Here is a 26,894-nt window from a genome sequence, read left to right as displayed (position 1 = left end):
CACAGAATTGTTTGGGGAAAAAATAGTGTGCAAATAGAACGTGATTTGTAATCTAATCTACAAAATCTATTACTGTGATTCTTATCCTAAGCTTATAGTGTTATAAAAACCACATTCATCATTTTTGCACTGCAATAAAATACTACAATATTCCCATCACCACCACAATATGACTTTACATAGTAGTTTTATGTTTGGTTGAGTTTTCCAAATCCTTATATTTGGCGACAACATTGCTAACTGCAAGAAGTACATTAAAAATGGTATATGCATTATGGGAAGATATGTGGTTCTTCCTCAGTGTTATCTGTGAATTGAGTCCTCTTATTATTTATTGTTTAAAGCAAAAGCATGAGACAAAGTACAAATAACCACACCCACATCATCGCTGAAGAATATGAGTGACATATCCTTCCTGAAGATATAGCCTGCCTACCTTATGGATTTTGACTTATTTTGTAATCTATTTTGTTTCTCATTCTTCTCTCCCCTTTCCTTGTCCTGATAATAAGGATATTATACCAATCCTGCTTTTTTTACTTCCCAATAAAATTCTCCCTTAAAATTATTTGTGTGTGTGTGTGTGTGTGTGTGTGTTCGAGCTTAGTTTTTGGGGAGGAAAATAAGGGGGAGGGGGAAGTCTGCCTCTGCCTACCAGCATCCATCAGTATTCATTTGGCTAGCATCCTGTCAGTGTGTGAGAGAGTTGAGGACTGTTTGGTAACTGAAACGATATTTGCTATGTGAGCAAGAAGGAGACAACAAGGAGCCTGGGCGTGGCTTAGCTCAACTGTTCTGTACTAAAGCTGCTTGGTGCTTTGAAACTAAAACTGAAACTCCTCTCCTCTGCTTGTGTTTTGCATTTGGACCAGATTTCTTTTCAGGTGAAGAGGGGAGTAGAACTCCTTAGCATCAGAGCATGTTAATAATAATATAGGAAATACTAATGCTCTGATGGTCATTTCAAAAAATCCTTTCTTAGTGAGCACCTAGAAGCCAAGAGGAACATACGTGCTAATTAATTAAAGAAACATACGTGCTAACTAATTCAGCTTTAGGTTCTTTCTGACATATGGCATTTGGCAGATACCCATAAGCACACTTCTGCATCATCATACTATGAGTGTGAGGCATATCAACATCAATTACGGGGAGAGGAAAAATCTCCAGGATCAGTTTCTGATGAAGTTGACAAACAATGATAAAGTGGAGAATATGGGAATTGCTTTTTTCAATGTCTAGAGCAGGGATGTAAAACTTGATTTCATTGAGGGCCGCATCAGCATTGTGTTTGACCTCAGGAGGACAGGGTGGGTGTGGCCAGCTCGTCACAGGCGCCTATGTGGCCCAAGTGCTCTGCCCATCAAAAACGGGCTCCCCGAGCTCCGTTTTTGGCTGCGACGGGCTCCTGCAACCCTCTGCCAGCAAAAACTGAGCTCAGGAGGGCCGTGTGTGGCCCTTCTGTGCTCCATTTTCGCTGGCAGAGGCACCACGGGCTGCTGTTCCAGGGCAGCCGTGTGGGTCAGATCTAAGCACCCCATGGGCTGGATCTGGCCCTTGGGCCTTGAGTTTGATACCCCTGGTCTAGAGTAGTTTGGAATGTGCTTGCCTTAAATGCAGGATCATGTTCCTTTGAAGTGGATATATAGAAACTCTATTAGAAGAAGGGGGGGGGAAATCCATAGGAAAAAAAAACAGATGACAGGCCAATTACTTCTATAATTTTAATCCGCAATAATCTTTATGAAAAACAAACATTATAGATTAAATAGTAATTTTTTGATCTAAGAAATTCCATTTTTGTCTCTTGAATACAAATGCTAATTAAAGAAATTTAATCTAAAGGCCAATTATATTCAAGATAGACTCGATACAATTGATAGCTGAAAGGTTTTGCTACATTCAATAATCTCTTATTTAGGATTATCCTAATTAAATTGGAGTATAGTGTAAAAATCAACCACAGATATTGATGTGGATGAATATTAAAAAAAGGCAAATTCTGTGCCTGAGTTCTTATCTACTGGTAAATGCATGGATGGCAAAGAATGTTTTTAGTAGAGATGTTTTGCTGTAGTATTATTTATTAAATTGATTATGTTGTCCATTTCACTCTGCAAAGTGACTACAGGTAGTCCTTGACTTACAATCACTTGTTTAGTGACTATTCAAAACTTCAACTCTGAAGAAATTCACTTCTGACAGTTTATGACCTTTGCAGCATCTCCATGGTCATTTGATCAAAATTCAGCCGCTTGGCAACTGGCATGTATTTATGACAGTTGCAGTGTTCTCGGGTCACGTGATCACCTTTTGAGACCTTCTGACAAAGTCAGTAGGGAACCTGAACTCCCTTAGAAACCGTGTTAATAGCAACTGCAGATATTCACTTAACCGTATGGCAAGAAAGGTTGTAAAGTTGGGCAAAACTCACTTAACAACTGTCTTGCTTAGCAAAGCAAATTTTGGGCTCAATTGTGATTATAAGTCAACAACTACCTGTAGTAATTTCACCACTCTTCTCTTCATAGATCTCCTGCTTTCTGCTGTGTAAATACAAGTTTTGAAAAAATGTCCAGAGATTGCAAGGTAAGTCAATACTCATCCTCCACAATACAAACTTACAGTTTTGATATTCTGAAAGCAGGTTATGTTCAGTACTACTTGAATTTACATATGGTAAACAAAACAAGTTTTTTTTTTTGAAGGAGGCAATGCTCTTTCATTAACATGTAGTGGTCCAAAAATATATCCAGATTGTTCAAGGAAAGTATGTAACATCAATAAGTAAACTCTTGCAAAAGTCATTTCTGCAAAACCATATCCAGACAGCACAAATCAAAGCAATTTAACTTCACAGATTGTAAAATAACATATTCCATGCAAGGTATATTCTATCCAATAAAAAATCTGCAAGAAATTTGTTTGCTTTTCTAAGACATTCTTTACACGCAGCTCGGATTTTCCACACCACCTATGTGTAACTCCAATTTTGTATAAAAAAAATTTGGGATCAGAAATCATCTTCAATAGTACTGACTTAAGATAGTTCTGGGAGTGCATATCCATCCAAGCCCTACAATACCCACTTCTTTCTGAAAGCCAAATAAAGACAAGACTTCATATGCAGAGTTCAGGAATTGGACTCAATAGCTCATCAAGAACATAAGGCTGATGAACAAAGAATGAGGACACAAAATTTCATGTGGAACTGATAAATGATACTTGCTTAGCACTGGCTAACCTCTTGGATCTCTTCCAGCCTCTAAATATTCTCTCAATCTTTCTTCTCATCCCAGTTGAATGTGATTGATACTTCTGTGACTTGTACTTCAACTGGCTATCATCATTCTCGACGTGCTGTCTTTCTCTAGTTTAGCTCTTGTTCAAACATCAAGTATTGCTTTTCAAAAAAAAGACATTCCACCTAACTTTTTACCTCAAGTGGATTACCATTCATTAATATTTCCTGAGAACCGAACATGCATGCAGGAATTGCTTAGACAAGTGGGAATAAAAAGAGTCATGGTATGGTTGGGCAAATAAAAACAGGCAAGAAATTTACTGGAAATAGGCATTGGGGGGGAGGGGGGATTTTCACCATGCAGGAGGAGTATGAAGTGCCTATCTGGTGCTAGTCGGGTGTTCACTTTGAAGGAGCTAGAAAGAAATCTGCTTATTTCTTTTCCTGTTTTTAAGGGGAGCAGATAAAACACGAAGCATTCATCTCATGCTGCTGAAGTATAATTATAATTTGCCTATATGGATTCTACAGAAAAAATGGGAGGTCACAAAAACATCCAAGCACTAGCATGGAGATTGACATGAACAGAACCACTTAAACAATTCAAAAGTAAAAACAGACTTTGCATAAAATGGGTGGATACTGAGAGGTGACAAAAAGAATCAAATGGACAAAAATGATTTATATTACTAAGGCTTAATGAGCAATTATGTTTTGAGACAGACAAGACTACACTCTTGTCAGATGGTTGGAATGAAAACAAAATTAAACTGGGTATATCTAATGATTAGTGTTTCTTTCAGTGCTATTTTAATTCTGAAACATCAAATTCACTTTTTATTTTAGGTGAGATTTTGTCTATTGCAAATATATTATTATAGGTCACTTTGAACTATCTGGCAACCCTAATAGGTTTAAGTATATCAAGATCCAATTTCCTAAAAAAATATATAGAAACATTCTCTTTAAAAACTAAAACGCTCACTGCCACAAATTCTGAATGCATAATCATCACTTTTCAAGAAAAAGTCTCTACCCAAATTTATTCATGTTTAATTGGGAATGCAGTGAACCTAATTCAAAGTACTAACAAGGTTATTTACAACTATATATCACAGATGAAGTTAAATTCTTATGGAATCATCAGTTACTGAAGAGATCACTTTTGTGAAGAATAGCAGCTAGAGAATTATACTCTGAGTCTTCACCTTGGCATCTAACAGCCACTAATGTCCAAAATAATATCTCCCTTGGCATACATTGACCCCCTTTAAGCAGTTTGCCTTCCAGTAAATGGCCTTTTACTATTTTGTGGCAATCATTTTGGATAATGCCCATAAAATGCTTTCAGAATTCTAAATGCACCCACTGAAAAGGCTAGGAATCCTCGATTACCATCTTCAAATTCTGAAATATATTGGTTTGAGTAAGGCAGTATTCTTTACACAATATGAGAATAAAGCATTAAATAACTCTTTTATTATTCTCTCCTTGAAGCATGCAAGTTCTTAAAGCACAGCAAAATACTTTGATTGTACTGAATCATTCTCAATACCAAATGGCCATTTTAAGTGTTCTGAGTTCAGAACAAAACATCCAGTGTTTGTCCCAAGATCAGGACACAGTGATGTATTTGCTGTATGTCATTTCAAGTGTCCTAGAACTCATCTATGCTTTCTTCTAAGCCATGGAAATTTATAAAATGCACTAAAACGTGCCATCTACGCTCCCACTGACTGGAACTAGCTAAGGGCAGAAGAGGGATATATTAATAATCAGTTAAACATACATTTAGCATTTTGCCCAACAGCTAAGTTTATTGCTTTTTAAAAATTCTTTGCTATGAGGAGTTTTAGTTCCAGTTATCATGCAGTAATACTGTCCCCTCTGTGCTGTGTGTGTACAGAGCTTTCTTTGTCGAGGCTCACTGCCAAATACAAAAATATGCTCAGTACTTTTTTTTTTATTCTATTGAACTTTCAGGTGCTAAATACAAATCTCACACGCCTTTGTTTGTTAAGATTGGTAATTAGCCTACTTAAGAAAAGGAATTGCTCGTGTCCATTAGGAAAACTTGATTTTTTATTTTTATTTTTTGTAGTGCAGTTAGCTGTTCATGGGTTGGTTTGAAGAAAATATCTTGCTATCGATTCTTTACTGAGCTAGGTTCTGTGGTTATTGTCTGAGCAAACAATATCACAAAGTTGCAGGCAGGGGCTGGTGGTTGGGAGATGAGGAGAGAGTACTATGTACTCTCTTAAAATGAGCTCTTAAAAAAATAGGTTCTTGATGTATCCCAAATCAAACTAGTAAAAACTGGATTGGAATTCAGCAAAATATGCTGAGATGACTCATTTTTTTTAATTTAAAGTTTGGGAGAGTTCTTATATCTATGTTCAGTATTAGAACATTTAAATTCAGGGCAAGTGCCATTTTTTATTATTACCAGGCAGAAGGAACAGCCAAGGGCCATATTTCAACAATCTCCTGGCATGGCCAGGATAAAAATTTCTGGGATATGTTTCTCAAATGCTAGGCTTTACTAGGGGTGGTGCTACTTTTCAGGTGAGTCAAGTCTACACAAAAGCTTATGCATGATTTTTAAATTTGTTTTTTTGCTAAAATAAGGTAAAAAAAATAACACTATTTGATGATGTAATTGAAGGCAGAAGAGATATGAGCCTCAAGCAGCTGCCTGTTTATGATTAAGGCAATGTATCTGATAAAAGAAAATCCAGAACTATAGTACTGTGTAAAAGTTCTAGGAGTTATGCAAATAGCTATAAATTAAGAATACATACATACATACGTATTATTTTAATCAATTTACAAAATGCAAAGTGAGCAAACAGAAGAAAAATGTAAATGAAATCAATATTTGGTGGGACTACCCTTCGGCTTCAAAACAGCATCAATTCTTACACTTGAGCACTTGTACAAAGTCAGGAATTTTGTAGGATTAGAGGTAGGTATATGATTAACCAATTATACCAAATAGGTGCCAAAGACCATTGATTTCATATGTAGGTTGAAACAGTCATTAACTGAAACCGAAACAGCTGCCTAGGAGGCTTACAACAGTGAGGAGCAGCCAAACTCTGCTACTAACTCTGAGGTTGTGGAAGACAGTTTCATGTCACAGGTCACGCATCATGGCAAAACAGAGCACAGGAACAAGACACAAGGTAGTTATACAGCATCAGCAAAGGTCTCTCCCAGGCAAAGATTTCAAAGCAGACTGAGGTTTCAAGATGTGCTGTTCAAGCTCTTTTGAAGAAGCACAAAGAAGCAGTCAACGTTGAGGATTGTACATGCAGTGGTCAACCAAGGAAACAATGCAGTAGATGGAAGACACATCATGCTTTCTTCCTTTTGACACTGGAAGATGGCCATCAGCGCCATCAGCACAGAACTGACAGAAACCAGTGAGACTCAGGTACACCCACCTACTGTCTGGGGAAGTGGGTCTTCCTGGAAGAATTGCGACCAAAAAGCCATAACTCTGACCAGGAAATAAGGCTAAGCAACTCAACTACTGCATGAAAACATAGGAACTGTGTTACAGAAAAATGGCAGCAAATGCTCTGGACTGATGAGTCAAAATTTCAAACATTTGGCTGTAGCTCTCCAGTTGTTTGCTGAAGGGCTGGAGAGTGGTGTAATAATGAGTGTCTGCAGAGAACAGTGAAGCAAGATGGAGGTGCCTTGCAAGTTTGGGGCTGCATTTCTACAAATGGAGTTGGAGATTTTGGTCAAGATCAATGGTGTCCTCAATGCTGAGAAATACAGGCAGATACTTATCCATCATGCCGTATCATCAGGGAGGCTTATGATTGGCCTCAAATTTATACTGCAGCAAGACAATAAAACATACAGCCACCAATGTCATCAAGAATTATCTTTAGTGTAAAGAAGAACAAGAAGTCCCGGAAGTGATGGTTTGGTCCCCACAGAGCCCTAATCTCAACATCTTTGATTCTGTTTTGGATTACGTGAAGAGACAGAAAGATTTGAGACAGTCTACATCCACAGAAGATCTGTGGTTAGTTCTCCAAGATATTTAGAACAACTATCTGCCAAGTTCCTTCAAAAACTGTGTGCAAATATACCTAAAATTGATACTGTTTTAAAGGCAGTGGTCACAGCGCATATTGCAGATTTCTCTTCTGTTCATTTACTTTCCATTTTGTTAATTGATCAAATAAACTATTAATACTTTTATTTCTGAAAACATTCTTAATTTACATCATTTTTGCATAACTGCCTAAAACGTTGTCACAGTATCGTATGTCTGTTTAGACATGGATTGTTGCTTTATCTTCTCAAAAGCTCAATAAACATATCAACTGCTTGTAGAATAAAGCACAGCGACGTCTATACCAGTTCTTACCTTGTACCCCAGAAAATTTTAACGTGGAATATATTAATCTGTTAATATGAGTGAAACGTTCCTGAAATTGTACAACAAGCAATCATATTTTAATTGAATAAATCAAGATATAATTTCATTCTTGGAACTAATCAAACTGAAAAATAGCAAGGAGCAAGGAGTTATTTTGGATGTAGAAAAAGTGAACTCAACATGGAGATGCATATGGTGGTTTTCCAGCTTACAAGTCTGTATAATCCAGCTAATAAATACAGATGCAATATTCTATTGTAAGCAATAGTGTGAAATTGAAGAAAATATTGTGGTTGATTCAATACAGAAAGCTAAACGATGAGAGAAAATCTGTGGACACTTTAGAACTAGCCAAATATGTAACCCACAATGCAAACAGAGCTTCCTCTAAGTCTAGTTAATAGAATCTTATTAAGCAAACACACCCAAAATAGGGTACTGTGTTGTGTCTTTACTGAATATATTAAGACATTTATTGTCTTTCCTGGGAACAGTATGAAAAGCCCTATGAAAATCAGTTCTCTTACCAGATTGTAAACTAAGCTAGATGTTCCAATCAATAAGATAATAATTGAGGATGAGTTAGAGAAGCCTCACCTATAATATACTAACACATTAGTTCAATCCACAGTAAAAGAGATAGTATATAAATGGACAAAGCACACCACCATTGTTACTATTCCTAGGAGTGGTCATCCAACAAAAAATATTAAACGAACCAAAATATGAAGGTCACAAAGAACCTCAGGATAATGACAATGGATTTTGCATCATCTCATGTCAAGTGTTCATAAGTCTACCATAATGACAGCACTGAATAAAAGTGGTGTGCAAGGGACCCTACCATGGAAAACTACTGCATCCAGGAAATAATAATACTCAAGTTGGCCATAGACCACTTAGATGATCCATCAGACAATGAGAACATTTTGTAGATAGATGAAAGAGAAAATTTTGGGACATTTATGTTAAAAGTTACTTTGGAAAAAAAATGAAACACTGCATTTCAATAAAAGAATATCACTCAACATGAAGCTGCTTTACAACATTAGTTTCCTAAATAGCTCTCTATCATTCTGGATGGTGCCAGCAAATTCCACAGAAGACTGTCAGGTATCTATCCATGAGCTGAACCTTAAAATGGTCCAAACACTGAATTTAAACTACAACAGAAGGACTGAAGCAAAATAAAATTTACATTTGCAATGACTGAGTTGAGCACTGACCTTAAACCAATTGAAGTGGTTGCAGCTTGACCTGAACTGAGCTTTACATGCAAAACAATCTAAAAATGTCAATGATTTGAAGTAATTCTATAAAGAGTAGGCAAAAATATTTCCAAGCCAGTATGTGAGACTGACCCACAAGTGAGGAAAACTTTCAGTTGAAGCCACTCTTGCTCAAAGAGGTACTACCAGTTTCTAAATCAGAATGTTCACAAGTTCTTTCCAACAATGGCAGTAAAATATTGGCATAATATGTTCAATGAAGACAAGATACAGCACACTATTTTGCGTGATGCCTGTTAAGGAAAAATATACTAATAGAACTTTGATACATCTCGGATCAGAGTTATACAATCGCAAGATTATGGATAGTTCTCTCAGAACTATTATGACTTTTTACAATTTCTATAAGATACACTTTCTCATATACTTTTGAATGGAAAATTAATGAGAATACTGAGAAATCATCTTTGTAAATCAAAATATGAAGAGTTCTTATGCAGATTGGCAATTAATGCATGCAAGTGAATGAAGTGAAGACAATTAGAAGTGCCAATGTTTTACTATAGCTTGCATAATGTGTGGATGTCTTGCATGACATTTTTGCTTTCAACCACCATGTAATTCAGACATAAATTGCAGCTGGAATATTCTGGGCTGTTAATTATTAAGATAGCACAATGCCTGCTACATTGCAAACTTTATGGACAAACCAAGTTAATGCATTTCTTAAAGGATAAGTGTCATATGCTATCGAGAGATGCTTAGTGACATGTCTCCATATCAAGAAATCCTGGCAGAAATCATTGTCACTTGGAGATTCAAGATTTATGGTGAGAAAGCATAAAGGATATCTACAACACTCCTTATTAGCCAAGAAAGACAGGGAAATAAACTGAAATATGTTGACAGTGACATCTCCCTACTAAACACAATGGGATGACATGATTATAAATATCTTTCTGAAGAATTAGAAACACAGAAAGAACAGATGTCTTCATTGCCAGCAAGCAAAACCTCTAATAACATGTTTGTTGAGATATATGCTTTTCTCTCTGCCATTATAAATTACTGAAAAACTCTGGACAAATTTTCTAGGGATAAGCTTTATCCCTCCCCATGTTATAATCAATAATTCTCAGACCAAGAAAGGATGGGCAACTGGACAGTCAAAATTTGCACAGTAATCCAAAGGAATGGATATTAGCAACATAGAATAGGGTGTCATGTATTGGGATTGAATAAAAAGTAATGTTTTTAAGTTGCTAACAAATGGCAATACTAATGCGTTAAAAAGCTCTGATGAGGTCTTCAGCATGTTTATTCATTTCACAGGAAACTGGTATAAGAAAATATTGTGTTTTTTAAAATCAGGGCAACCTGGTCTATCCAAATACGGGACAGAGCATACTGCTTCCACTTTTGCCTTTTAACCCCAATCCTTTGCAGGCAGTTGCTTTTGCGACAAATTATTTTTTGTGTTAAATTTTTATTTTACCAAAAAGAAATAAAGGGGGACTAGTATAGATCTATTTTAAGTTATTTAGCTCTCGTCAGCTAACTATACCCTTCTGGGATTTGGATTTGAATCCCAGAAGGTATGGCTATCTGATGAGAGCCAAATAGCTTGAAATAGATCTATACTAATCCCCTTTTATCTTTGCTGGTAAAATATAAATTTAACACAAGAAAATATTGTGCTATTGTTGTTCACGAAATGGGACCCTACAGTTTAATACTCATCAGCACACTTTAAGCGATACGCCATGACAGAATTGTTTTTACTGCCAAAGGAATCCCTCCAATTGTAATTCCCTGCCAAATCAGGTTGTTTATAGAGATAGCTGTGTTGGTATGAGTACTGTGCATCACTGGTGAAAAAAATGTAAAAAGATAGTAAACTGTGAAAAATTGTTCTGAGTGATCAAGAATGAAGAGGATAGTCCCTGATAGCCTTCGATGAGTTTCACGTGAGAAAGGGTTGATGAATTAATTAAGGTCAATCAGCAGATGACTCAATGGGAAATTGCTGCCAATCTTGGCATTTCACAAGTATGTGTGGGTCACAGTGATGTTCTTGAATTCTATCAGGTTTCTGCAAAATGGGTTCCCTTCTCTGCTGATAGCAGAAATCAAATATCAGAAGTTGAAATTTGCCAGCAACTGATGTCATGCTACAAGAATGAGTGTTAGACATTTCTTCATAGCATTATGACAAGTAAAAATGCATAGGTACACTATGACCTGGAGACAAAGTATCAGTCCATGGAATATCATTACAAAGCTTCACTGGCAAAAAAATAAATAAAAATAGCAACTAAGAATCAAGACTTCAGCAGGAGAACTCGCCACTGTGTGCTTTTGATGCAGGTGGTACTATTCGCTTGGATTTCTTTGAACTGGGCACTACTATCATCTCAAAGCACATTAGCACATTAGAGACCTGTGAAGCTGGATCTCACTGCCTTTCTTCAACTGCCACCTAGTCCAGGCTCGGGGCCTTGTGACTTTTACCTTTTTGTCAAACTTGAAGAAATCTGTTTGATTCAATTGAAGAATTGAAAATGACCGTTGAGTGATTGAAGGGATAATGTACTGGGTTTTTTTTTTTGTAACAGCTTTAAGAATGTGTCCAAAAGTGGTAGTAATTATGATGTAATAGATAGAGGTAGCAAAACAAAATCTCATTTCAAAGATTATTTTTCCTGTTTCATTTATTAAAATATTAATTAAACTTAAGGAAGCACCAGTATTTTCATTCAACTCTTGTATATCTTAACCTCTCACTGAGAAAATCTCTGGATATGGATATAAGGGACAGATATATTGAATTGAATCTAACTGATAACTAGAGGTGAGAACTTTTTAAACCATGAAATATAATTTTAAGAAAGTTACACCTGGATGGACTGCATACTTGGTTGGGTTGCAAATGATTTTCAGAAAAATGCCTATAGCATCTACAGAAAGTTAGAAAATAACTATATTGATAAGAACACTCATGCATGCTACATTTTTTATATTTATGTTCTTGAACAGTAATTTAATTTTCCGTAAATATAAATAAAATGGACACAGTCTATTATGACATCAAAAATAACAAATACAAAATAAATAACTGGGATTACTTCAAAATAAATTACACACTCTGCTCTAAAGTCTAATTGGTAAGGTCCAGTTTTGACTGCTTTTTGTAAATACAGCAGGAAAGGGGCATGTCTCACCATAATGGTGAGTTTCTATAGCAAAGGGGCTGTTTCTTGGCTCCCTCTCCTTGACTTCGCAGGTAGAATAGTTTTCAACCTGACTTTTTGACCCGCATGGAATGAATGAGATTGTTCCAGTAGCACAAGGTCATTTATAGGTCATAAGGATGCTCTCACAAAATTGATATTTTGGTGTACCAGTATGAGCTACCATAAGCAAGAGAAGTGCATTCTGGACCACAGCAAGTTTCAATGTGCCTTCAAGGGCAGGTCCCACCTGTAAACCAAATTGCAATTATCACTTACAAGGTAACATGAATAAAAATAACCATTATCAGAGTCTTCAGATCTAGAAGCTGCATTGTGGCCAGCAGCTGAAGCTCAGTAAAAGTCCTGCTGTTTATAGTGTCCGCTTGCTACACCAATAGGAGCTGTGAGTCCAGAAGGACTCTCAAGTTGTTCCTTTTTCACTTTCAGAAGTAATGACATTTCATTCAGAGTGGGAGTTCTGGAACATAAATGCTTCTGAATGCTTCTCAATAAACAGTACCTTGTTTTGCTGGGATTAATATCAATCTGTTCCATCAAGCACTTCTTAGCCATCAGCTCAAGACTTCTATCATATCACCAAGGCAAGATAGAATTGATATACAGAGTGGGACGTAATATTGGTAATTACCTAAACTAAACCAACAGATAACTTTCTTAAATGCTTTATATATATTTGAAGCAACTTGAGCACTAAGGCATTCCCACATTGATTGGCCCAGTGTCTCCATCGACTCTGACCGGAACAGGAAGGGAGAATATTCACTTAATAAATACCCAGACTATTTACAAGCTGAAATTACATCCACAGACTTCCATTACTGGAAAGAGAGCATCAGGAAAGACCATTCTTCTGATGTCAGTCTGAAAGCTGCTACAATCCACAGCCATTCTTATTTTGTATCTACAATCTCCAATGTTTTGGCTCCATACTCAATTTTACAGTGTAACTGACTCCTATACCCAAAGTCACACAGCTGCTTCCCTAAACCATAGGCAATCCAGAGATTGCCATAAAGCATTTAAGTAACAGAAATGACAAATCACCACCAAAACAGGAAAGGGACATTATTTTTTAAAAAACATTCCAGACCACCATGATGGAAAAAAATGGGAAAACAAAAAAGTTACTCTTTTGCTCTGTCAAGCAGATTTGGCTTATACTAGTACCAGATTTGGTACTATTATACCAATTATGCTATATAAACAGGCATCCATCAGACATTTTTATTTGCCAGTGAATGAAACGGGGAGGTTGATTTCTTGCCAGAAATTGACTGGAGAAGAGATAGAAGCAGTCTACTGCAATTATCCTAGGCAGAGAGTGAACTTCTCTCTTGTCAAATTCCAGCAAAATATATATTCCCTGTCAACTGATCTTATCTCTAATGATATGCATTTAAAAAAACCTTTTACAATTGTGCATTTTATTTTAAAAATGAATAGCTGCATTCATTATTCAAACAACCAAACCACAGACTGGTAAGCCATTAAGTTGCAGGACATAACAGTACAGCTAACCAGGGTCCCTCTCTAAATGATAATAGTAGCTGGAGAATATTCAGCACAAACTACCACATATCTAGTTGTGTTCATCTTGTGTTTAGTTATTTTAGAACTTTCTGACTCAGTTTTTTTTTCTTCAAGCATTTGAAGTTCTGAATTTATCTTTTAAGCCTCAGGCAACTTTATGATTTGCCCTCTATACATGTAAGCATCATTTCTTGAAAAGAGAAAGGATACTACTCTGGAATAATTCTGAAGTAGTTTCAGAAGGATCATGTGGTGCAACAAGTGCAAACGTATTTCAGCTGAGAACCACGTTACTCTGTCTTTGAGAGCTATATTGGGTATGGCTGGTATTATCACAGGAGACAGTCAAAATTTTTGAATCGGGAAAATTAGGAGATTAAGGATAAAACTATGCTTCTGTTATTAGGCCTAGATCTTTTTCATAGTCATTTATGCCTTTAATCACATAATGTTCGGACTATATACAGTACAGAGCTACCCTTGAACACAGTTAGTCCTCAACTTACATTCACAAGTGGGATTGGATTTTCCATTACAAAGCAATAGAGTCATAAAACCAGACGTCACATGGCTGCATTGCTTAATATTAGAAATCCTGACAGTCCTGGTAATTATCGCAAACCAAGAATTGCAAGATATTAAGCAAGTATACAACACAACACAAGCCATGCTGGCTTGGTCCCTCTTAGCCCCTAGCCTCAGTAAGGGAAGGGACTGCCGCCTCCAACTCTCTTCACCCTATCTCCATCTCTGCCCCTCTTGGTCAGTCTGATCCTTGCTTTGAGGGGAAACAGGCAGTCCCTGAAATATGCAATGGGCTATCCCACTCACCTTTATCACTCTGTATTCTCGAGATTCCATGGCAGAGGAGAGCAAGAGGGTTTCCAGTTTAAACACTCAACTAGCTAACTAGCTAACTAATTGACTCTCTCCCACTGTGTGTGTATGTGTGTGTGTGTGTAAAATATCTCTAAACCACCCATCTCCATCACAGAGGGTCTCTGGACAGTGTACAATTGATAAATGAAAATGTATAAAAATTATCATTAACATTAAAAATTAAATTAAGGTTTAAAAAAATTAAATTATAGAACAATGACAATTAAACATCAAAAGGAGGGGGAAAAATCGTATGATGGCCATTTAACATTGGAATATTACAGGCAGGGGGATTCTCAAGGCAACCCCACAGTTTCTCAACTAGCCAACCCCACAGTTTCATGGTCCTCTGTGCCCCCCATGCAAGGACACAGAGCCAGGTTTTTGACCTCTTTGAGGAAGGCCATGAGTAGGATATTCCACAAAGTAAGGGCAGCCACAGAGAAGGCTCTCCTCCTAGACCCAACATACCACATTCCATCACTAAGCTTAGAAATAAAGTAGTAAAAAGTGCCTTCTATGTAACTTTTATAGAGTAGTGGGTAATCTTTTATTTCATTTCATGAGAATGAAAGGAAGAAATTACCCACTAAATGACTAAAACAATAGACTGCCTTCTTCTAAGATTAATAATGCTATTTTTGTCAGGTGCAAATCCAGAAAAAACACCCCCAAATCCAATTCAGTCCTCCTTGTACTGACCCTAGATATTTCTTTAACATCTCACATGTTCCATATAGGGCATTACATAGTTTGGTGGAAATTGCATTACTGTTAAAGCAACAACTGGTTCATATATAAGGTTCCTATATGTAAGCTAAACTTGCTTCTGTTCAGACCAGGAAGTGGATTCTGTCTCATATGTTAGTAAAATGTTAGTTATACACCAGCTAACAATCAAGTTTAATACTTCCAATTGTTGACAGCTCCTATTGCAATTGCAGCCAAGAGTTCATTGTCTTCTCCTAGATGATTAATCTTCAGAAGCCTCTATGAGGTTTGCAAAATTCACATCAATAGCTGCAGCTAGTAGAAGCTATGAGTTCCTCCTTTATGTTATTGTTGGTGTTAATTGCTTTGGGACTTTCATGCTATTTTAAAACTTCATTTTTATTGCTATTATACTTTATTATTATTATTCTTTTTCTTGTGTTTGGTCTTAGACTATAAATAAATTTTGATTGGTCAAAAAACAAAAAAGTTCCTGAAAATTAAACATTTTCACAATGTTGTGTGAAAAGTTTCTGGTTACTTCAAAAGGTCTTCATTTCAAACTCACAAACTATTGAGATTATAGTACAATTGCCATTTCATTTTTACACATTAGAGAATAAAGTTCTTACATTGCATAAGTGGTGAGAAAATAAATTCCACAAATTTCATTTGATTAAAGGCCAGGGTTTATGTTTTATATACTAAGTATACTGCATACTTTCAATTATTGCTGCTTGGATACATAACATTAGTCTCAGGATTTGTGAATATCCTAGTCTGTTACAGGATGAGAATAAAGGTTTCGTATATGGAATCACTTTATTAGAAATATCATTTTCCATGAGTTCAAATGTGTTACAATTTAATCCAAGTAGGAAACATCCTACAAAATGAACTACATTATTTACTACCTTAGTAACTTGAGCATCTTAAGCAGGATGTACAAATCATTTAGGTTGAGACCAATGCTTTATTTCAAAAGGCGGTAGCATCAAGTAAATAAATTTACATTGATCAGTTAAAATGGGCGTTGGTTCTTACCTGATACGCCTCTTCTCGTGGAACTGCGTAGAGCATCCAGAGAGTGGGAGGTGCTTCAGTCCTTCCTTCTCACAGGCTGAGTTATAATTGAAGAACGCTCCTCCTTCCTCCACGTGGCTCCTCCATGCGTTCTCCCAGTTTCACGAAGACGAGAGGACAACCACAATCCTCTAACTGAACTAGTAAACAACTCAAGTATATACAATAACGATCATTGGCCGAAAAACAGAATTCCCTACCAGACGGACCAAGAAGGGTGGGGCTGGATGCTCTACGCAGTTCCACGAGAAGAGGCGTATCAGGTAAGAACCAACGCCCATTCTCCGTAGAACTGCTGCGAGCATCCAGAGAGTGGGACATACCAAAGCATGTTTGTCCTACGGGCGGGACTCCGTCTGGATCGGAATCTCCTTAGGATCCCCAACCACTTGCTGTAGGACTCGCCTGCCAAAGGACGCTTCAGCCGAAGCGAGTGTCAATCTTATAGTGGCGTATGAAAGGTGACGGAGAGGCCCAAGTGGCCGCCCGGCAAATGTCAAGAAGCGAGGCTTGAGTAGCCCAAGCTATTGATGTAGCTGCGCTCCTGGTGGAATGAGCCGTTATCCCACTGGGGATTGGAAGAGCTTGAACTGAATAGGCCTTGGAAATGGTCGCCCTAATCCACCGGCCTACCGTGGATGGTGGTACCTTTTGACCCAGCGTTTTAGGCTGAAATGACAAAAACAGGGACTCCGATCTCCTGATGGATTGCGTGCGACATATGTAAATACGCAACGCCCTTCGAACATCGAGGTGTGCCATTGCCTCTCCCTATCATGCAGAGGCTTTGGACAAAAATTAGGTAGGACCAACTCCTGCGCCCTGTGAAAAGCAGAATTGATTTTTGGTAAAAAGGAGGGGTCTGGTCTCAAGACAACTCGATCAGAATGAAAAATGCACAAGTCCTTCCTCACGGATAGAGCTGCAATTTCAGATATCCTTCTAGCTGAGGTGATCGCTACAAGAAAGACCACCTTAAAGGTGAGAAACTGGAGTGGTACCTCCCTGAGAGGTTCAAAGGGAGGCCTAGTCAAGGCCAGGAGAACTTTGTTAAGGTCCCATGTTGGATATCTATGCACTACCGGCGGGCGCAAATTAGAAGCCCCTTTTAAAAAGGCCTTAATGCGAGGGTGGTGGGAAAGAGAGCTGAAGGAGCCGCCAGCCACCACCGTTGAGAGGGCCGCGACCTGTCTTCTCAACGTGTTGGGAGAGAGACCTTCATTTAGGCCATCCTGTAAAAAGGCTAGAATTTGTGCTATAGAAGGAGAGCGAGGATTGACAGAGGATTTTCGGCACCACTTACAGAAGCTGTTCCAAGTTGAATCATAAATTCGAGTAGTGGAAGGCCTCCTGGCAGCCAGAATGGTATCTATGACCTGGGTAGACAAGCCTTCTTCAATCATCGTTTCCCGCTCAACCTCCAGACGGCTAGCTGCAGCCACTGTGGTTCTGGATGAAGCAGAGGTCCCTGTGACAGGGAGATCTGGTCCAGTGGGATCCTCCACGGCGGAACCACCGATAGACCGTGAAGATCCGCAAACCACGGCCTCCTGGGCCAATATGGGGCCACTAGTAGGATCTCCGCCCTCTCGAACAGCAACTTCCGAATTACCCTGGGGATCAGCGGAAGCGGAGGGAAGGCGTACAGGAGGCCGGGAGGCCACGGGCAACGCAGGGCGTCGTGGTTCTCTGCCCCGTGGGAAGGGAACCGAGAGAAGAACCTTGGTGTCTGCGTGTTGAGCGGCGAGGCAAAGAGGTCTACCAGAGGAGACCCGAACCTGTCTGCTGCTTCCCTGAACAACCGCGGATGCAGGCGCCACTCTGCTGGGTCCAACGTGGCCCTGCTCAGCCAGTCTGCCTGGACGTTGGAGACCCCGGAAATGTGCTCTGCCCTGATGGAGGAAAGATGCGTCTCTGCCCACCGACAGAGTCGTTCGGCTTCTCTCATGAGGATGATGGAGTGGGTGCCTCCCTGACGGTTGATATGGGCTTTGGTGGTGGTGTTGTCCGTAAGGACCAGAATGTGGTGCCTTCTCACCTGAGGAGCGAAAGCTCGCAGGGCTAGGTATACCGCATGAAGCTCCAACCAGTTGATGTTGTGTCGTCGTTCGAAGGAGACCAAACTCCCTGGGCTGACAGAGACTGCAGATGGGCCCCCCATCCGGAAAGGCTTGCGTCTGTCGTAAGAGTGACCCTTTGGGGCTCCTTGAATAGATGACCTCTGTTGGTAGAAGGTCGAGTCCACCAAAGAAGGGATGAGAGAACCCTTGGAGGTATCCTTACCACTCGACTTGATGTGCTCCTTCCCGAGTGCTGGTACGGCAGAAGGAACCACTGCAAGGATCTGGAATGCAAACGAGCCCATGGGATAATAGAAATGCAGGAAACAAGTTTCCCCAGAAGCTTGGATAAACTGAGCAAGGACGCTTTACCAGTTCGCCTGATAGTCCGGATAGCAGTATGAATACTATGAAGCCTCTCCTGGGAGAGGAAGACCTTACCCTTAACAGAGTCAATTACAGCTCCTAGGTGAGCTATGCGGGTGGAAGGGCTAAGTTGGCTCTTCTCCCAATTCACTAAAAACCCGTGATCTTGTAGCACTGAAAGGGTAACACTAGTATCCCTCTCGGCCTGCTGTCGGGAAGGGGATACGATAAGGATATCGTCGAGGTAACAATGGATGCGGATGGGAACCTGTCTAAGATGGGCTGCCAGAGCTGCCAGCACCTTCGTGAAAAACCTCGGGGCTGAAACAAGGCCGAAAGGGAGGGCCACATACTGGAAATGTTGGTTATTATAACAGAATCTCAAATACTTTGAGTATGAGGGATGAATGGGAATATGGAGGTATGCTTCCGACAGGTCAACTGACGTGAGCCAGTCCCCTTCCCTGATACCCTGTAAAATAGACTGTAGAGTCTGCATCTTGAACTTCTGGCGCCTGACAAAGCGATTAAGTCGCTTGAGATCTAAAATAGGTCTCCAACCCCCTGAATGTTTAGGCACCAAGAACAAGAGAGAATAAAAACCTCTTCCTCGTTGAGAGGATGGGACAGGTTAGATGGCCCTAATGTCAGCCAGATGTTTAATGGCGGAATCCATAAGAGCCCGCTTTGTAGGATCCCTAGAGACAGGTGAAATCCTGAAATGTTCAGGGGGAGAGGAATTGTAGAACGAGTCCAAAACGCACGGAACTCCTCACCCAGGCATCCGAAGTGGACCTCTCCCAGAGGTCTGCAAAATGCCTGAGACGACCGCCTATGGGGAGAAGGTCTGAGGCCCTATCTGGGCCGGCGGGAGGCCCTGTGACCGGAGCCTCTAAAGGGTCTCCTAAAGCTGCCTCCTCTTCGGCTCCTGTCTCCTGTATCACTTCGGTCGTGGTAGGATGACCGAAACGACGGGGAACCCTGGAATCTAGGGGAGAATGACTGGTATGGGGGGCGAAAGGAGCCCCTCCGAAAGGGCTGGGACCCTCTAGACTCCTGCCTGCGAAAAAGCGAAGGAAGAAACTTCTTATTTCGAGTTTCCAAAAGCAAGGGTTCAAGGGCAGGCCCGAACAGCTTCCCTTCTGCCAAGGGGGCTGAAGCCAACTTGGATTTATTTTTAACATCGGCCTGCCAATGCCAGCCAAAGTAATCTCCTAGCTGTAACATGGGAGGAGATGGCCCGGGAAGCGAACTTAACCGAATGAAAGGTGGCATCAGCCGCGAACTCCGCCGCTGCTGTGATTTTTGCAATATCCTGATGGGCCCTGGTATTAGTCGGGGGGATATGCTGCTTGAGCTGCCTGAGCCACTTGATGGAGGAACGGGTGAAAAAGGAGGCGGCCGTGGCCGACCTGATGGCCCAGGCATCGGACTGGTGAGCTCGCCGAAGAGCCATCTCCGCCCGCTTGTCCTCTGGCTTCAGCGCCTCCAACGCATCCGTAGGGTTGGAAGAGGAGGTCAGCCTCACAATTGGATCGTCTACCTCCGGGGTGTCTAACATAGAAGAGAATGCTGGGTCCAGATTAAACATCCTCTTATCCTGACTAGAGGGGGCGGGTGTAGGACCCACCGAGGCCAACTGCTTCGCAACCAAGTCTGAGAAGATTGGGGGGGCCGGAATAACTTCTGCTTCCACAATCGGTTGCCTGAACATGAGGTCATCTGGATCCTCCGAAGTCGATGGCGGTGGATCAGAAGGAGATTGAGAGGCCAGGCCTGAGCTATTCTTAGCCTTAAATAATAAGGACTTAAATAACTGGGGTTTAAAGAGGCCCACAACCGTCGGTTGTTCGGGAGAAATGCCCTCGTCCTCTGACATTTCCCCCTCCATAGGGTCCCCGAGAAGGAAATCAGAATACTGCGAGGACCCCCTCTCAGAGCCTTCCTCCTCCCCGAAGGGCTCAAAGCCCATTTCCTCCTGTTCCTGCGAGACCTCCTGAGGCTCCTCCCCTCCTGGGGATGGGGCATCCGTATGAGAAGGTACCTGACCCTGCTGGGGCGCCTGCCCGGAGAGAGATCGACCAGATAAAGATTCAACGTCGGAAGTCCTCCCTCGAGAACCAGGTCTGGATAGCTGCTGCATTCCATCAGCTATACCCTGACGGATAGCAAATTGCATCCATTCCCTGATACTATCAGGGATGATGGTTGACGGCGGCTCCTCAGGGCGAAGACCTGCAGCGGTTGGCGTGAAGGTCGCCTCTGGAGTACGGGATGGCTGGCGGCTCCGGGTGGATGTACTGCACCTGGAGGGGGAAGAACGACTCGGCAGGGGAGGGGGATGGGCAGAGGTAGAAGGTGGGGTAGTTATAGTGTGCAGTTCTTTAGATCGTTTGCTGAACTCCTTTTCCAGAGCTTTGTGACGCCTTAAGGCGTCCTTTTGGGAAGCACTGGAGGAGTCCTTGTCCCTCTTACGAAGATAGTGCGTCTTCGATTTGGCCTTCAGGGAAGAGCCAGTTGGATTGTTCTCTGCCATGGTATCAAGGAAAAAAACCTTACAACAAATATGGCGGTTGGCACGCCTAGGAGTTCGGCTTACAAACGCAAACCGGTTTTCCCAAATCAGATCACGTCCCCCTTTGAATAAAAATTTTTTTTATTATTTTTTATTTTTTATTTTTTTTTTTTTATTTTTTATTTATTTATTTATTTATTTATTTATTTGTTTGTTTGTTTGAATTTGAATTTGAATTTGAATTTGAATTTGAATTTGAATTTGTTTTTTAAAACACCAAGTACTAAAAAACACAATGAGAAAACTATCCAAAAATATCTACACAAAAGCTTGCTGGAATATATTATAAAATAACTAATAATAATAATTTCTTTTCTCCTTTTTTTTTTTTTTTTTTTAAGGGCGGGGCCCAAGGACAGGGCCAAATAGGCACAAGGAGAAAATAATAATAAAAATTATTAAATACAAATCCAAATGAGCCGAATGAACGCAGAGGCCAAAAAATAAGGGAAGCAAAATAAGTATAATAGGTAGGCCTCTTTAGGCAGCCTCCCAACACAATGGGAAGTACGTGCCCGCGCCTCTGAACAAGCTGATTGATACAGACAGAAAAAGCCAACAAGAAAAAAAACCTCTAAAGGAAAGACAGCAGGGCCGGAACCACAGTGTCCTCCAATAAAAAAGGGGGCTCCACGCGGCCTGACGGTCCCGCTTAGGGCCTCAATCCACACAGCTTAAATCCAAAAACAAAAATTACACACAGCCAGGAAAAAATATTATTTAAAATAAAACAAAATGGCGCCGGCCACGAGGCGGTTCCAAAATGGCCGCCCGGCACGACGCGAGGCAATCAGAGGCGCACCAGCCCTATTCGCTTACCAGGCAATCAGGAACAACGAAAAGCCAGGGCTGGGAGAGGAAGCGTTGCTTCCTCTAAAGCGTTCTAGGGGGAATGATAATAGTGCAATAAATCAAGGCACGGAGACAAGCGGCTGGATAAAGGCACGCTCGGAAATGCAGAGAAAGAGAAGAGGGGTGGGGGGCGAAGTAAAGCTCCGAGCCCTTAAACCCCTTCCTACAGGCAAAAACGCCTCACCAATTAAATTTAAGAGCACACTATCAACGCAGGGACAAGGAGGAAAGGAATAAAGGCAAACCTGAACACTTAGAAGCAAAAAACTCTGAAAAACGGCCAAGGAACAAGAGATCGCTGCCTGCTTTCTCGAAGGCTGAGTGAAAACAGGGAGAACGCATGGAGGAGCCACGTGGAGGAAGGAGGAGCATTCTTCAATTATAACTCAGCCTGTGAGAAGGAAGGACTGAAGCACCTCCCACTCTCTGGATGCTCGCAGCAGTTCTACGGAGAATGATTATATACTTTACACCCTCTCTCATGCTAAAATTACAATTTGATGCTAACTTTGGGGAAGTTACATCATTGCAAACTAACTGCAAAACTCTATACAGAAAATGTGGTTTCTGAATTTAAGGATCAAATAATTTTTGATTCAATACAAAATATATTTAACTTAGATTTAGCTAGTATCTCTCAAGACTATTTGATATATTTTAAAATTATCTGGTATTTTATAATGTACATTTTATATTTAAGAGTTAAATACCACGAATAAGAATAATTGTTCTTTTCACTAGAACACTGATCTGTGAGCATATTTTTCCTACAATAGTGTTTGAATAGAAAAAGGAAGATCTGTTAAGTAGCTACAACTTAATAAACCATCTAACTGGACATTTTGTCAGCTGAAAATATACTTTTTTCTGAAGATATATGTAAAATGTAACTCTTCTATAATCCCCTTCATCCAACAAATATAATTTATAAAATAGGAAAATGCAATTTGCAACACAGCCTGCACATTATCTGTGCCAGAAATATGCTCAGCCCTTAAGGACAGGAGGTGACACTCTGCCATCTACCCAAAGCCTCAGCCTCAGCCTCTGACATAAGGGATTTGGACCTGGTGTTTCCCTCTCAAGTAAAGGCTGCCTTTGCAATTGCAAAGGCAGGAGAGGCAGTGACTTGAGTCCGTCCTGGCTGAGGATTGAGTCGAAAGCTGGGAGAAGACAACCAGAGTGGGCGGAGCTAGGCTAATCAGCCTTTTAGACAGACTCAGTCCAAGCAGCTAGGACGAGAGCAACCCAATCACCTGACCTGTCGCAGCCTTACAAGAGAGAATAGGAAAATGCAATTTGCAACATTGGCTAAGAGTGCAATGTCAATTGTACATATATTGAAAAAGCAAGAGTTTGGAAATGATGGTTACAAACTTCCTTAATTTTAAAATTGAAACTTTCAGTTTCAACCAGCTTTTAATCTATTAAAATCCTGTTGTAAAAAATGTTCAATTAAACTAACCAACAGATTTTTTTTGAAGGCATGCACTTTCTAAAGTATTTGGAAAGCAGATGGTTGTCCTCATTATTATGAACTAATGTACCTTTTAAAATAGTTGTATGGTTTGTCTAAAACTGGTAGCCTTTTTTCAGAGTTAAATAGATCAATTAACTGAAATACATACAATGAACCAACTAAGCAACTGATGCTTTATTAACATATAAGCAGGAAGCAGACACATTAATACAGCTTCCTTCCCAAATGAAAAATAGCTGTGCTCTTAACAGCTGCATCAGTAAGATAATCCGATGTGAGGCTTTCATTATGTGTATTTCCTCTTTTAATAAATATATTTCTGACATGGATCAAAGGGAAATATGTAATTTTCTTAACAAGGTAAGGGCCCTGCAGATTGACCTTGCATTCTAATGACTATGCTGATATTATAATAATCTTTTCTTGGCAATAAATCAAGTCATTTGCTATTGCCTTCTTCCAGGATGTTTCTTTCATTCTTTCCCCCCCTAATTTCCCAGTTTGTGGCCTTGGGGTTTTCTGGCAGTTTCCCATCTAAATTTTAACAGAACTGGTTTATTGAACTGTTTTAAATTAGCTAAATTCAGCAAAGTGCCTCTAGTCACTGTATATCTAGTAAAAAATTAATGATACTATACTTATATGAAACTAGACACTGGAAACAGGAAATAAATGTATTTCTCAAATATTATCATAATCATGTTCTAAAAGAATATTCTCAAAATGACTGAATGTTTAGTATAACCAGTTTTCAAATCCAAAAAAGTGGAGCAAAGTACACTATGGAGAATCTGAAATCCTAAATGAATTTTACTTTAGCATTGCAAAGAAACACAAATACATTTTTTCCTAAAGGAAGATGTTTCTGATCATGTAATTCAAAGGAAATTAAATAACATTGCATTATTATTTATTAATTGTATGTTCACCATCCCTAATACAGTAAGGACACCCTCCCCAATGAAATCTAAGAATCAAGAGTCAACAAAGAAAAGAACATCGACAAGGAAAAAGCAAATTTCTTACCTTTTTATCTCTGGTCCTTACTTCCCCATAAAAATCTAGGGCTTCTTGTGCCTTCTGAAACCTTCCTCGATGTAACAAATAAGCACAAATCATTACACCAGTTCGTCCCTTTCCAGCTTTACAGTGGATTGCTGCAACATGATTGCCATCTTCACTAAGCCATCGATCAAGATCTTCACAAAAAGGTTTGATGAGCTCTAGCTGTGGTGGGTTGTGGTCTTCAAAAGGGTACTGTGCAACTATAAAGCAAAAATTGTATTATTCAATTGAACACTAATTTTCCAATATATTTGTAGTATTCCTTGCTAAAAAATCTGTTATTTAATTCCTTAAATAAAAAAAATATGGGTATTTTTAAGTCTAACTCTATTAAAGATTGCCATGTACGGCTTATTTTAATAATACTGACTTCACAACTCAAAATCTTCCTGGCTCCCCATTTCCTCCAGGAAACTCCAATGAAAAAAAATCTAGATACTGAAAACTATCTGCAATTTAGTCTAAATAATCTATCTGACCATTTAGGGTTGTTTTTTAAAAAATAGTTAAGAGATATACCCATGGCTTTGGTTTTACATGTGCGCAGAAACAATAATTTCAACTAGATGTAAAATATGATTGGGTTTCATATGAAACATCTTTAAACTCATTAACACCCTCTGTCAACTTTTGCATTTAGAACCAGCAACACAAATAGAAGAGTCTGTTTTTACTCTTGGTTTCAATCAACTATATGTGAAATTAATCAGTGGCCAAGATTCAAATGCAACTGAATTTAAGAAAGCAAATTTTCTACTATCTCTCAGCCAGGGAATGTGTGGAGAAGTATGAATTACATAGCATTAAAGAATCATTTATGAATCACATTAAATCAAGTTCGTGGGTGGTAAAATAAATGTAATGAAACTGAGATAAGACAATTATCTTATTTCCTTAGTACAAAATTTAGTTGCAAGGTGTGAAATCAATGAGGTATATTCAGACAAATCAAAAGCTACCAAGCTTGTCAGCAACAAAAAGTATTTCACCACCAAATGTAAGAAAATATTCTTCTGAGTAGCTTCAGCCTGCATATCACTGAGTATCAAAAGTTCCTTAAATCACTAAAAGTACCAGAAGAAGACTGCTAAACTTTCTACAAAGCTATATCCATTCTTGCAGATTGGCAATTCATATGGGATTCTTCTCACCCTGGCAATTTATCTCCACTGCAATGTTAACAGTCCCTTAATTCCTTCTTGATAATGGCTGGGAAGGGATTATATAGTTACATTTCTGAGGCAATCTAGGAAAAAAACTCCTCTGGATGAGATCACTATTGAGAAGTTGTGGTACAATGGACACTTTTAAACAGAGGCTGTAAACCTTCATAATGTCCAGATCATGAAAAAATAGAGACCTTATTCAGGCATGATTAAACACGTGAAAGGCTCAATCTTGGTAGAGAAAGGGCTGCACACACAGGTCTCTCATACTTGCTCTAACCTCCACCCCTTCAGCTGGAAATTTTTGAGAAGGGCAACTGCTCTTAAATTCTGTTGAATTTAAGCTAAGCACAACATGCAAAATAATATTCTTTATAGTTGATATATGAACTGCTTTCTTTCTTTCAATTGTGATTTCCAGTTTAAAAATACACATATTTTACATGTTTTTACAAGAAGCCTATCTGCTCCTCCTCCTCAGCAATAGCACTTTACTGTTAAATATACATCCATTCCCAACAAGGCACAGAATTAAGGGTCCTTATCTTTAAAATTTTGAGAAATGTTATGACCACTTTAATAAAATAGTTATTTCAATGTGAGTGGACAAAGCAGAACAATTATTTACAAAAAAAGCTACTCCCCTCATCATTACACCCTGCTCGCTATAACATGTTTTTCATGTATTTTACTACATCGGTGGGTACAATTCTTAGGAGGCCCCTAAAAAGTTTATTTTCAATATGCCACAGGGACTAAATATCTGAGAGGTTATGCTTTGAATTGCAAGAGTCACAAAACCTTCTGCAGGCTATAAATGTGTGTCCCCTTTTTAAAAATTAAAATAATCCAAAAATAATAAAATCCTATAGGCTATGGAATCCAGCAAGTAGCATATTGATGTTTTTTTAAGATGGAAATTTTACTATATCAAATAGGGATATAGTAAAATTATAAACATGATATAAACATGATCACACAACTACCAAAGCTGATGC

The 26,894-nt window shown here is 39.4% G+C and overlaps 1 protein-coding gene across 1 annotated transcript in view; it reads right to left on the bottom strand.

Moving 5' to 3' along the window:
* PTEN (phosphatase and tensin homolog) overlaps positions 1-26,894 on the bottom strand; it is a 64,739-nt gene that overhangs the window by 15,096 nt on the left and 22,749 nt on the right. Inside the window, exon 5 of the mRNA XM_026686761.2 lies at positions 24,692-24,930. Coding sequence (XP_026542546.1) covers positions 24,692-24,930 — 239 coding nt within the window. The remainder of the gene's footprint in view (positions 1-24,691; positions 24,931-26,894) is intronic.

This window comes from Notechis scutatus, chromosome 4, assembly GCF_049901735.1.
Source record: "Notechis scutatus isolate UNSWTSFEM ecotype Mainland chromosome 4, rNotScu1.2, whole genome shotgun sequence".
NCBI classification, from domain to species: domain Eukaryota; kingdom Metazoa; phylum Chordata; class Lepidosauria; order Squamata; family Elapidae; genus Notechis; species Notechis scutatus.
The sequence above is the reverse complement of the archived record's forward strand: the minus strand, read 5'-3'. Positions and strand labels throughout refer to the sequence as shown.